At 48.9% G+C, this 11863-nt stretch overlaps 1 protein-coding gene across 1 annotated transcript; it reads right to left on the minus strand.

The window, feature by feature from the left end:
- Nucleotides 1-5577: 5577 nt before the first annotated feature.
- LOC107973768 (iron-sulfur cluster assembly 1 homolog, mitochondrial) lies at nucleotides 5578-6116 on the minus strand. Its single transcript, XM_024354792.2, has one exon. The coding sequence runs from the start codon at nucleotides 6084-6086 to the stop codon at nucleotides 5697-5699; it is 390 nt and encodes a 129-aa protein (XP_024210560.2). The 5' UTR covers nucleotides 6087-6116; the 3' UTR covers nucleotides 5578-5696.
- Nucleotides 6117-11863: the final 5747 nt, after the last annotated feature.

Here is an 11863-nt window from a genome sequence, read left to right on the forward strand (position 1 = left end):
TTTAGCCAAGGGCGACCCCAAAAGAAGCCCCAGCCCTGAAGAAAGATGGGTCCTGAGGCCACACTCAACATCCCTGCCCTGCACTGGGCTCCTCTCTTGGGTGTCCTCTTTCTAAGCAGCAACATCTGGCATGGACTGAAAGTTGAATCGTGAAAATGAAAATGCCTCTCTATTGGTTTTATGATCATCCCTTGTGTAAGTCACATTACGAGAGCTGCTTTTGGCGTGGTCTCTAATTCCTCACCACTTCTTTGTCTTGCATCCTGCTCCATGGCCTTCCTCCCAAGCCATTCTACCAATGACCCTGGCCTTGAACCCTCACGTTATCAACTCCACACTCCCCACTCCCTCAGCAGCATCACCCTGGGTGACCACACACGTAGCCTTCCTAAGGCCTTTGTGACCCCATTCTGTGTGGCTTACCCCTTCCTTCTCAGACTCGGTGAGACTTGTTCCATCTTCCCAAGGTTCCCGAACTCTGTGGGCCCTCGTCTTATCTCCCCGGCCAGCCCATCCATCACGTGACCTCCAGCACTGTGGCCTGTGTGTGCCAGGCCCTCCAAGGAGCTCAGGTACTACCTGATCCCATGACTTGGATGTCCAAGAAATCTCTCAAACTTGACGTGCCCCAAACTTAATCACTAATTTTTCCCTTGAAATCTGTTCTCTCCGGGTCTTTCTCAAGTCTGTGTGAGCCACCTCTGTCCACCCAGTTTCTCAATGATGAATCTTAGAAATTGTCCTGCTTCCTCTTATTCCCTCACTCTCTGCATCCAGCTCATCAGCAAGTCCCACTGGTTCTGCTTTCACATGTACCCCCAATCTGTCCACGTCTCCCTACTTATTGCCTGGGTCCCCCATGAGATGTAAGCTCCCTTAAGTGCAGGGACTTTGTTTTGCTCACTATTATGGATCGGACCCAGGACCTGGCCAAGTGCCCACCGCCAGTGAGTTCTAAGTTCCCCGTTGTTGAATGAATGACCGAGTTTCATTTCCTCTAGCAAGGAGCCCTGCAGAGTGGGACTGGGCCCCACTTCCTCTTGGGGTGAGTTATGTCTAAACTAAATGGTGCCCTTCCCTTCCCTTGCCTTCCCTGTCTCAGCACAGGGCACCCCACACCCAGGATTTCTTCTCAGCCCAGTCCCCTCCTTCCATACTCATCTCCTGTGTGGGTCACCTGCCTCTGGTTTCTCGGCTCTACCAGCTTTTTCCATCTCTGCTGACATTGCCCTGGTCCCCATGTGTCATTTCTCACCTGAATAGATTACTTTGCTTCTCTAATCCCCTCTCCACAAAGCAGGGTTTATGTGATCTTTTCAAAACTCAAATCGGATCACGTCACTTTCCTACTTAGAACTCTTCAATCTTCTCCTGAGGCCTGATGATAAAATCCCACATCAGACATGGCACTGCTTACTGTGCTCTCAAGACACCCCCTGTGTCTCCCACCTCCACCCCTGCTTGGCTGGCTCACGTCAGTCTCACCTTGCTGGGCCCTCAGACCAGCTAGGGACCCACTGCTGCCCAGTCCCGGGGGAGCTGCTTCTCCGATGCCTGTGGCCGCGTTGAAGAGCTGTGCCTGTGATTTTGTTATTTGTTTGAGGTGCCACCAGGCAGTCAGTCTCCTTGTATTCCAGTCCACGTAATTATCGATGCTTCCCAGGTTCTGCCCTTCAGCCTCGACCTCTCCCTGGGCCCTCGGCCTGGTTACCTGACTGTCCACTTGAGAGCTCAGCAGGGATGTCCAGCAGGTATCACAAATGGAGCATTCCTGAACACCTGACTCCTGCTCCCTGCCCATGCTCAGCCACGTCTGCTCCTCCCGCAGCCGGTGCCAGCCCAGGCACCCCAACATACCCCGTCCTCACACTTGTAGTCAGTTTTCACCTGCTGGTTCCACCTTTCAAACATACCCTGAGTCCCAGGGGCCTTCTAAGCACATTTCACACCCAGAGGTTATAACTTTTTCTTTTTCTTTTTCTTTTTTGTGAGATGGAGTCTTGCTCTGTTGCCAGGCTGGAGTGCAGTGGTGAGATGTTGGCTCACTGCAGCCTCGTCTCCCTCATTCAAGTGAGTCGCCTGCCTCAGCCTCCCGAGTAGCTGGGATTACAGGCACCCACCACCACACCCAGCTAATTTTTGTATTTTTAGTAGAGACGGGGTTTCACCGTGTTGGCCAGGCTGGTCTTGAACTCCTGACCTCGTGATTCGCCCGCTTCCGCCTCCCAAAGTGTTGGGATTACAGGCGTGAGCCGACGCTCCCGGCCAGTTATAACCTTTTCTAACAACCCCTGTGCCATGGACTGAAGGCTTGTATCCTCCCGAAATTCATGTGTTGAATAACCCTAAGCCCCAAGTTGTTGGCATTAGGAGTGGGGCCTCTGGGTGAGATTAGGTCACGAGGGAGGAGCCCCGCTGTGGGATTCCTGCCTTTTAAAACAAGAAGAGATACCAGATTTCTCTCTCTCTTTCTGCATGAAGCAAGGAAAGGTCAGGTGAGGACCCCGACCACGCTGCCACCCTCATCTCGGACTTCTGGCTTCCAGAGCACAAGGAGGGAGTGTTTGCTGTTTAAGCCACCCAGTCTATGGTACTTTGTTACAGCAGCCTAAACTGACCAAGACATCCCTCTTCTGTATGGCAGAATTATTATCAGTCATAGTCATGAGATAAAACTTATAATCATGTCTAGAAAAAAAAATGCAGAGTGTAAAGTGTCTTAAATTGAACTTTGTATGTATAATCATGGCATGATAAAAGTGAATACTTTTTTTTATTTCTTTGAGATGGAGTTTCACTCTTGTTGCCCAGGCTGGAGTGCAGTGGCGCGATCTTGGCTCACTGCAACCTCTGCCTCCCGGGTTCAAGCAATTCTCCTGCCTCTGCCTCCCAGGTAGCTGGGACTACAGGTGCCTGCCACCACACCTGGCTAATTTTTGTATTTTTAGTAGAGACGGGGTTTCACCATGTTCGCCAGGATAGTCTCAATCTCTTGACCTCGTGATCCGCCTGCCTCCGCCTCCCAAAGTGCTGGGATTACAGGCGTGAGCCACCGCGCCCGGCATTTTCACTTTTAAAGATAGTATTTAAAATCAGTAATATTTCATGCATAACTAATATGTATATTTGTCAAACAAAAAATGTTATACCTTGAAGTTCACAGTTTTATCACTTTACATATTTTAAACACAAATAAACATCCCAAGTGGTCCCATAGACTGACAGAGTTGAAGTAACTGATGTTCTGTTTCCTCGTCTTTATTTTGTTTTGGGTTTTTTTTTTTTTTTGAGACAGGGTCTTCCTCTGTTGTCCAGGCTGGAGTGCAGTGGTGCAGTCATAGCTCACTGCAGCCTCAAATTCCTAGGCTCAAGTGATTCTTCTACCTCAGCCTCCGCTACCATACCTGGATAATTTTTATTTTTATTTTTGCAGAGATGATGTCTTACTGTATTGCCCAGGCTGAATTCCCACCTCAGCCTCCCAAAGCGTTGAGATTATAGTCATGAACCACCGTGTCCAGGCTTCCCTTGTCTTTATAATTGTGCTGTTAATGTTTATTTTAAATGTCCCGTTTACTTGAAGGGGTTGGACACCTGATTTGGCCCATGGTGGCTGGTGTGATTCTGAAACCCGTGAACTTCGATGAGAGCTGGTGCCCATGTGGGACCACCCGAGCAGCTGGCAGCCCTCTGAATTAATGTGTATGTAGAACACAATGCTGACGAGAGGAAAAGTGACAGAGGTACAAGCTTGAGGTTCACACACGTGTTATTAGAACTCAACAGTGACTGCAGCAGTGGTAGAAATAAGATAAACAGAACAGTTTTTGCAGGAGTAGTATTTTATCAATGAATATATTATTGTCTGCACATGGTGATGTTATGAAGCCATCAACTTTTCATCAGTGTCATTGGTGGTGTTAAATTCACTGTGGAATGTGTACCCCTTACCGCCTTCACCTAGGCAGGCCGTCTCTGCACCCTCCCTCGGTGCCTGCCTGTGGGATCTGACCCCTTCTCACCATCTTCCCTGCTGCCGCGATGGCCCCAGCCCCCACGATGCCTCCCCGGGATTCCTGTCATTGTCACTGTAGTGGGATGAATTGTGATTCCCCTCCAAATATTTATATGGTGAAGTCTGCACCCCAGGACCTCAGAATGTGACTGTATTTGGAGATAGGGGCTTTTTTTGTGTGTGATCACAAAGAGGCCACATTTTTTTTAATTGACAACTCAATCTCTACATACATACAGTACTGCACGAATTATAAGTGGATCAACAATTATATTATTGATACAAACTCATGAGCATTTACATAAAACTACCACTCTAGGTTTTGGTGTGTTTTGTGCCAGCTACTTTAGTGAATAAACGAAACATAAAGGAACTCAGCTACTTGAATTCATGAGAATTAGCTTTCAGAAAAAGCATATATATCATCTCATAGAATACTTACTATGTCAAACCCAGGAAAATCAGTAACTAAGTGACAAAAGGAACACTTTTAAGGAAAAGTTGGTGATAAATATGTTAGGCTAAAATACTAAGAACTTTAGCAACTGGACCAAGGAACCAGAAAGTGTATGCACACTGGGAATTTTAACAAAAGATCCCCACATTCTCCTGTACAGTGAGGACCACATTCCAAAAGCATATCTGGGTTGCTACAATGTCGTCTCTGCTACAAACCATTGTTTCAAAGGTGAAAGAAACAAGATGGTAATTCACATATAAAGGTTTTAAAATTCTTCCCACTCAAAATAAAATAAAAATAATATAATCTCTATCAAATTATAAAGAAATTCTATCAAAATGTTGACCACATAAAGAAGTCAGACCATTTGCCTTCACTGAGTGCCTCAGAGGGCAGAACATGTGTCACCTACAAGGAAGGGGAGAGAGGGGTAGAGTCCCTACTCTCCCCTGGCCTGTGGAGTCAGGGTGGAGAGGAGCCCTTTGGCTTCCCTGGGGTTTTGCTTCCTCACGTAGGGAATTGAGGGAGGTGGGCTAGATGGCTTTAAGAGACTCCTCAACTAAAAGAATCAAAGTCAGCTTGAGATCCCATCTCTGAACAGACATATAGGGTGGCAAAAGAAATGGATTAAAAAAAAGGTGGATGACGTCTTTCTCACCTTTTGATACCATCACTCAGAACTAATCTGTACTATAGTTGAAGAAAATCTTTGCCTGGTATTATTAAAGGGTATGCAGTGAGGCAGCTGACAATGAAATTTTTCATAAAAATGTATAAAAAGGCTATGTTAAGTTTGGGTGGAAAAAACAATGCACCACCATATTACTACCAGCAGTCAGGATGTCCTGTCTTGGATTTTAGGTGTCGCTGATCTGGTTGGGAGAAATGCTGAGGGATGTTCAAGCCATTCAATAGCGATCTAAGGAGTGCACACAGTTCAGGAAATGGATAAACAAGTGCCCAGGAAGGCAACTTTAATGAAACTGGTTCTAAAATAAAGGATGCAAGAGACCTAAATGATCCAAAGAGAGTGATGGCTTCTCATTTTCTGACCCCTATAGAGAATATAAATATCATTTCTTCTAGAATCCAACACACTGGCTTCATTTTCAAGATGTATCACTTTATTTTCCAGCACGTGACAGTCACATGATTTCTGCAGTGAGCCCCAAAGCTTCCATGAGCTTTCCTGGAACCTACGGCCAGAAGAGTCCTGAGATTTCAAATATTAAAGCTTTCTCCACAGCCACAAGTCCCTTTGATGTTTGGGTTATTGAACACAAACTCACTGGATAATTTGTCTTCAACATAGCACATTTCTGTTCCTAAAAGTGTTAGCTGTGCTTTCTTTTCGATGAGCACTCTGACTCCATCTTGAATAACTTCTTCATCAGAATCTCCTTTTGTCTTTGTATATTCTAGAGTATAAGAAAGGCCATTACAGCCCCTGGTTCGGACACCAACTTTTACACCTACATGCTCAGGCTTATCTTTAAGAAGTTGTTTTATCTTGTTTACTGCTGAAGGTGTCAGGGTGAGGGCTGCCCGGGTGGGCTGCATCTTCCTCTTGCTCACAGCCCGGACAGTTGCCCGGACTAAGGAAGCCGACATCTTTGCCCTCCCGATGCCCCGGTGCCTCGGGCCGGAGGTTGGCCGCCTCAGCCTCTCTCCATGGACACGGCAGGCGCATTGGAGATAGGGGCTTTAAAGAGGGGATTAAAGTAAACAAGACCACATGGGCGGGGCCCCTATCCAAGGTGACTGGTGTCCTTCTGAGAAGAAGAGATGAGGACACGGATACCCAGAGGGAAGGCCATGTGAGGATACGGGAGAAGATGGCATCTCCACACCAAGCAGAGAGGCCTGGAAGGAAGCAGCCCAGCTGACACCTTGCTCTCTGGCTCTTAGGCTCCAGAACAGAATGACAGGAGTCTCTGTCAGCTGGTGGCATTTGCTGTGGGGTCCCAAGCTGGCCAGTGCATCACCTAGGAGGTTCCCCAGCCCCCCTTGCCTCCCACCAGTCCTTCCTCACCACAGCAGCACCATGCTTCTCTGCTCCAACCACATCCCGCTTCTGTGCAGACCCCTCCAGGGGTCCACAGTGCCCTGGCAGGAGCCACAGGCCCCATCGGCTCCACTCTGGCCGCTAGCCTGCTCCTAGGCCCCAGGCCTGTCATGCTCCTCAAACACCCAGGTCCTCCCATGGCTGGGCCTCTGTCCTTGCTGTTTCCTCAGCGGGAATGCCAGTTCCTTGGTGTCCACATGGCCAGCTCCCTCACAGACTTCTTTGTCTCCAAGCCACCCCTCAGTGAGGCCTTGGAGTTCACACCCTCTACCCAGCATGTCCCATGGCCCTGGCTGTCCCCTTCCTCCTTACTGCATTGAGTCTTGTTCTAACATGCTTTGTGAGCATCCTGTGTGTGCCACCAGATCTCAGCACCTGGACCAGGGCTGAGCACAGAGCAGAGCAGGGCATGGTGGGGGGCAGTGACTCTCCCGGGATGACTGAGGATGCCAGCCCTGCCCCACTCTTGAGGGTAGAATGTCAGCCTGGGGCACATTAGCCTCCATTCCCAGGGCCTTGGAGCAGATTTACAAAGACAGCCAGATTGCAGAACTAGCTCCCCAAGGCCTGGCTCTTCCCATAGGAAATGAAATGGGATTTTGGAAAAGAAAAGTGGAGAAACTTGAGGGGCTGTGGCAAGGATGTGGGGTTAGTGAAAGTTTCTAGAAGTTACCCCACCTGTGCAGACATCGGGACACAGGAGAAGATGGAATCTTCACGCCAAGCAGAGGCTGGAAGGAACCAGCCCACTTGACACCTAGCTGGGATCAGCCAGGTATACCTGAAATCTCGACAGAAGAAGGGCTTTGGGTGGGAGAGGGGCAGGCCTAAGTCACTGCCCACTTCATCTTGGGGCACACAGGGCAGGGCAGAGCTGCCTTTGCTGAGTCACCAGGCACACTTCAACACTCCGGCCCCAGCCAGGCACCCCACAGGATTACATCAGCAGCCTCAGTTTCTTCCCCATCCCTGGCCTTTTCCTGTGAGTCCTCCTTATGGAGACCACACTCCTCCCGGGAGGGGCCTGGCCTTTAAGCCCAGGCCATGCTGAACTGCCAGTGGTCTGGATAGGCCCTTTGAAAAGGCAGGTACTTTCAAAGTGTCATTTCAGGGTTCCTGGGAAGGGCTTTGGAGTCAGACGAGTGGGGTCCTTCTGCAGGTGAAGACAGGCAAGTTATTTCCTTCTGAGCCTCAGCTGTCACCTGAGGAGGGGCATACTGGCCTGGCAGGTACAAGGGAGGGTCAAGGATGGTGTACGGGAAACTCCCATCCTGTGGTCTGTGCTGAGTCAATCTGGGGATAGCACTGTCTACAAAAATAGCGGCAATAGCAGCGATGACAAACAGGAGGCAAGTGGGCGTCTCCAGGCCTGGGGACCTGGCTGCCGGAGACCGGATGACTGGAAAGACCACAGGCACCTGGCACAGCCACCTCCTCCTTCCTGACAGCTGTTGTGCCTGACGCCTCAAGGCCAGTGACAGTGCTGGGGCTCTGAGGTCCCCAAGTGACAGGGCTGCTCGCTGACCACAGGGTCATTTCCCCTTAAGGACCTGAATAGAGCCCAGCCCTAGTCAGCCTCATGAAGGGAGGGAGGACCCTCCTCTCTCCTGGCTCTCCCCTCCCCAGGAAGCAACCACCTTCCTCTGGGGGCAAAGGACCTTCATTTCACAGGGAGCCTGTCTATGTCCAACAGAGCTTGTGGTCAAAGCGCCTTTCATGAAGGCTGCCATGTGTTCAATGCTGCAGGTCTAGGGACTCCTTTTATTAACTTCAGAGCCTGACTGATGGGACAGAGAAGGCCAGAATTCCCTTTGGGAATCAAATTCCATTAGAAGTGAAGAGATTCTCTCTTGCTGGTGATGGGGTGCTCATAAGAATGGGGGGTCTCAAAGGAGAACTCTAATAGTTCTGAGGTCCCCTTGGCTGATACTTGAAGATGACAATGGCCTGTCCCTGAGGAGCCTGGAGAGACATCAGATCCAGGCCATGGTGATGCAGTGAAGCCCTCCGGGGTTGGGCCCTTGGAGGGCCATGTGGGTGACAAGCATCTCAGCCCGCCTGTCCCAGGTTTAGCTCTGAAGTTCCGTCACCCTAGCATGGTCTGGCCCCCGCAGCTCTGCACAATTGTCCACAATATCTGGCCACAACGATAGCTACAGTCATGAACATCCCTTCTGCCCTGGCTATGGGTCCATCCCCCTCTGCCCCCACTTTTGATCTTCCTGATGAGATCAGGGTAAGGGCTCCAGGGGTGGTGTCAATTAGGCCCACGGTCAGGCCCTTGGTGCCCCCTGACCCTGGAGTGCTGCAGAGGGAGAAGGGGAGGGTGTGTGTCTCAGGATTTAATGGCTTCTAATAGACCAGAAAGCAGCAGTGCAGCCTCCAGGGAGAGGAGGTCCCCTGCCAAGGGCTTGGAGCATTTGCACAGGAAGTTATTCTAGATTCCTGGGGGAAAAAGTTGTCATTTAATGATGCCTGGATTAAGGAATTATTTAGTACACTTCTTTGAATCCTAGGTCTATCATTGTGTGTAAAGCTCAGCTTGATGCTCCTCCTAAATGGGGTTTAATGCTATGTGTGTTCTCGTGGAATGCAGGTTTTTCCCTAATAAGATGCTTACCAGATCACCCATACCATCGTCTGTCCCTTTGGTGCAGTTGTGCTGACTGAAGTGTGGAATTCCGCCTTGTGAATGAGCCACATTCTCTTCTGTGTGGCACCTGGGGTGTCTCCACAGTTTTGTTCTGTGAATGCTGCCATGAACATTGTTGTCCACGCATGCTGGTACACATGTGCCAGAGTTTCTCTCAGATATATACCTAGGGGTGGTGCTGCTGGGCCTTAGGGTATGTGACTGGTCCACATTGATACGCCAATTATTTTCCAACGTAGCTGTACCCGTGTGCCCTCCCACCAGCAGAGCGGCTGTGGTCCACACCTGCATCCTCTCTCTCTAGCACCACCTCTCTTTAGACCCTTCAGTTTCTGCCAAATGAATGTAAAATGGAATTTCACTGGGGCCTTGATTTGCCTTTCTCTGATCACTAATGAGGAACAACATCTTTTCTCATGTGTATTTCTTCTGTGAAATGCCTGTTTGTGTGTTTTGTTCATTTTTCTTGAGTTTTTTTTTTAAATATGGATTTGCAGGAGTTTTTTATTGATGCCCTCTTCAATCACCTTTTCATCTCTGTACTTTAGTTTTGTGCCTGGTTTTTGTTCAACTTGATTTAGGGACTCCTCATTGAGCTGGGGGAGAAGTTTGCCCTCCAGCTTCCAGCTGGAGGAGCCGCACAGGGTGTACGTAGTGTGAGCCCAGGGAGGTGTGTCTGGGCTGGCACCTGAAACTTCTCCACCTCCTCAGATGCTACAGTGAGTGAGGGAGGTGAGCGAGGGAGCGCCCTCTGTGAGTTCACCAGTGCAGAGACTGAGCACCTGAGCACCCAATGCAGACATCTACCTCCCTGCCGCAGTGTGTGAGGGGTAGGACTCTTATTTTTTTTACAAAAACATTTTAATAACTTACAGGTGAAAACTTCAAAAAAAATCATACTCAGCTAAACAAATATTTTATCAAAGTTACACGTCTATGAGATTGAAGGTGTGGAAAAGCCCCACAAGACTCGCTAGGCAAGGCGGCTGTCCCTTGTCCCACCTTGCAGTTTCTGGGTCCCTGGAGGACTCCAGCCTCAGCTGTTCTTTTGATGGTGTGTTCATAGCTCTAAGTAAAATGCTTGCATGGCTAACTTTGACTTTCCAGTTTCTGGTGTTACCCTTTTACTCCCCTCCCTGGAAGGTGGGAAAGTAGGCAATACCACACACAGATTCCCCACACTTCCAATCCCCCTTTGTCAACAACACAGTTACATCCTAATTCTGGGCCGCTTGAGAATACTATCGTTCCCACACTCCTAGGAAAAGACCCATTATTCAATAGCCATGGCAACAAGCAGCAGCAGAACCGGTTTAAAACTCTTTCAAAAGCCTTAGGAAACATGTTTTGTAGCCAACCAATCAGTGTCAGCCCCTCACTGAAACTCAGTCAATCAGGGAATGAACTACTTGACTAAACCCAGGAGTGCCAGCCAATCAACCACAGTCTCTTTCACCCAATAGCCTTCAAGGGATGGGTGATGGCATCATCCCCGGCCCGGTGGTCCACTAATTCCTGCATTCCCAGCTCTGCTTCCTCTGGGAGGCTGCCTGAGCAGCAGTGCTTTCCCTTGCTTGAGTTGGCAATAAGTTGAGCTCTGCATTTTATTTTGGAGTTGAGGGTGGTCCCATCATCCTTGACAAGATTAACACCCAGTGTTTATACTGTGACTTTGTGACTATGTTAGGGCCTTTCACAGCCAAGCCCATTCCTGCATAACTTTTTTGTTTTACCTGCAGTTGATGATTGCTTTCTATTTTTCATTTACTTCATTTTCTTTTTCTTGCATAACGTTTTTGTTTTGTCCAGAGTGAATAATCATCTGTATTTTACATTTATCTTTTTTGTCCTTGTCCTTAACTGATCCCCAAACTCCTCTCCTATTGCCGGCGCCCCTTCCTGTTGGTGTACATTTCCTCTCATGGTGTTCCAGTACATTAGCTGTTCCAACCATTTCATTTTCCTGCAAAGGCTCCCTGGGAGCCCGTGACCTCCCAGCTGTCCTGGCCATTCTGGCCCTGCTGCTCAGCCATCGTGGAGTCTACTTTCATTGCTGGATTGGAGACTGTCCTCAGCTTTCCGTCCCATTGGACCTCTGTTTCCTGCAGCCCTGGCAGGATGATGCCAGCCTTGATTATGTCATGCCTTTGATTTGGAAAAGCTCATTTCCTGAAGGGCTGGAAGGAAGGGTGAACGGGAGGGCAATCCGAGGGCCTGCATGTCTGAAAATGTCAGACTTGTTTGGCTGGTGGTATAAGCTGAATTGTGCCCTGCCTCCCAAGCTTGCATGTTGAAGTCCTAACCCCAGTACTTCCGAATGTGACTATATTTAGAGATGGGGACTTTGAAGAGGTAATTAAGGTAAGATGAGGCTATTATGGTGGGACCTAATCTTGTCTAACCGGTGTCCTTATATGAAGAGAAGATCAGGACACAGGCCATACAGAGGGATGATCTCATGGGGACACAGGGAGAAGGTGGCCCTCTACAAGCCAAGGAGAGAGGCTTCAGGAGAAAGCAAACCTGCCAACACCTCGATCTTAGATGTCCATCCTCCAGAATTGTGAGAAAATAAATCTCTGTTTAAGCCAGTCTGCAATACTTTGTTACAGCAGCACTGGCAAACTTATACAGCGGTATAGAATTCTCTGATCAAAATGATTTTTCTAT

This window comes from Pan troglodytes, chromosome 13, assembly GCF_028858775.2.
Source record: "Pan troglodytes isolate AG18354 chromosome 13, NHGRI_mPanTro3-v2.0_pri, whole genome shotgun sequence".
NCBI classification, from domain to species: Eukaryota; Metazoa; Chordata; class Mammalia; order Primates; family Hominidae; genus Pan; species Pan troglodytes.

What these genes read in the sequence shown, in the direction of transcription:
- LOC107973768 (XM_024354792.2), bottom strand. Translation starts at nt 6,086, where the DNA reads ATGTCGGCTTCCTTAGTCCGGGCAACTGTCCGGGCTGTGAGCAAGAGG.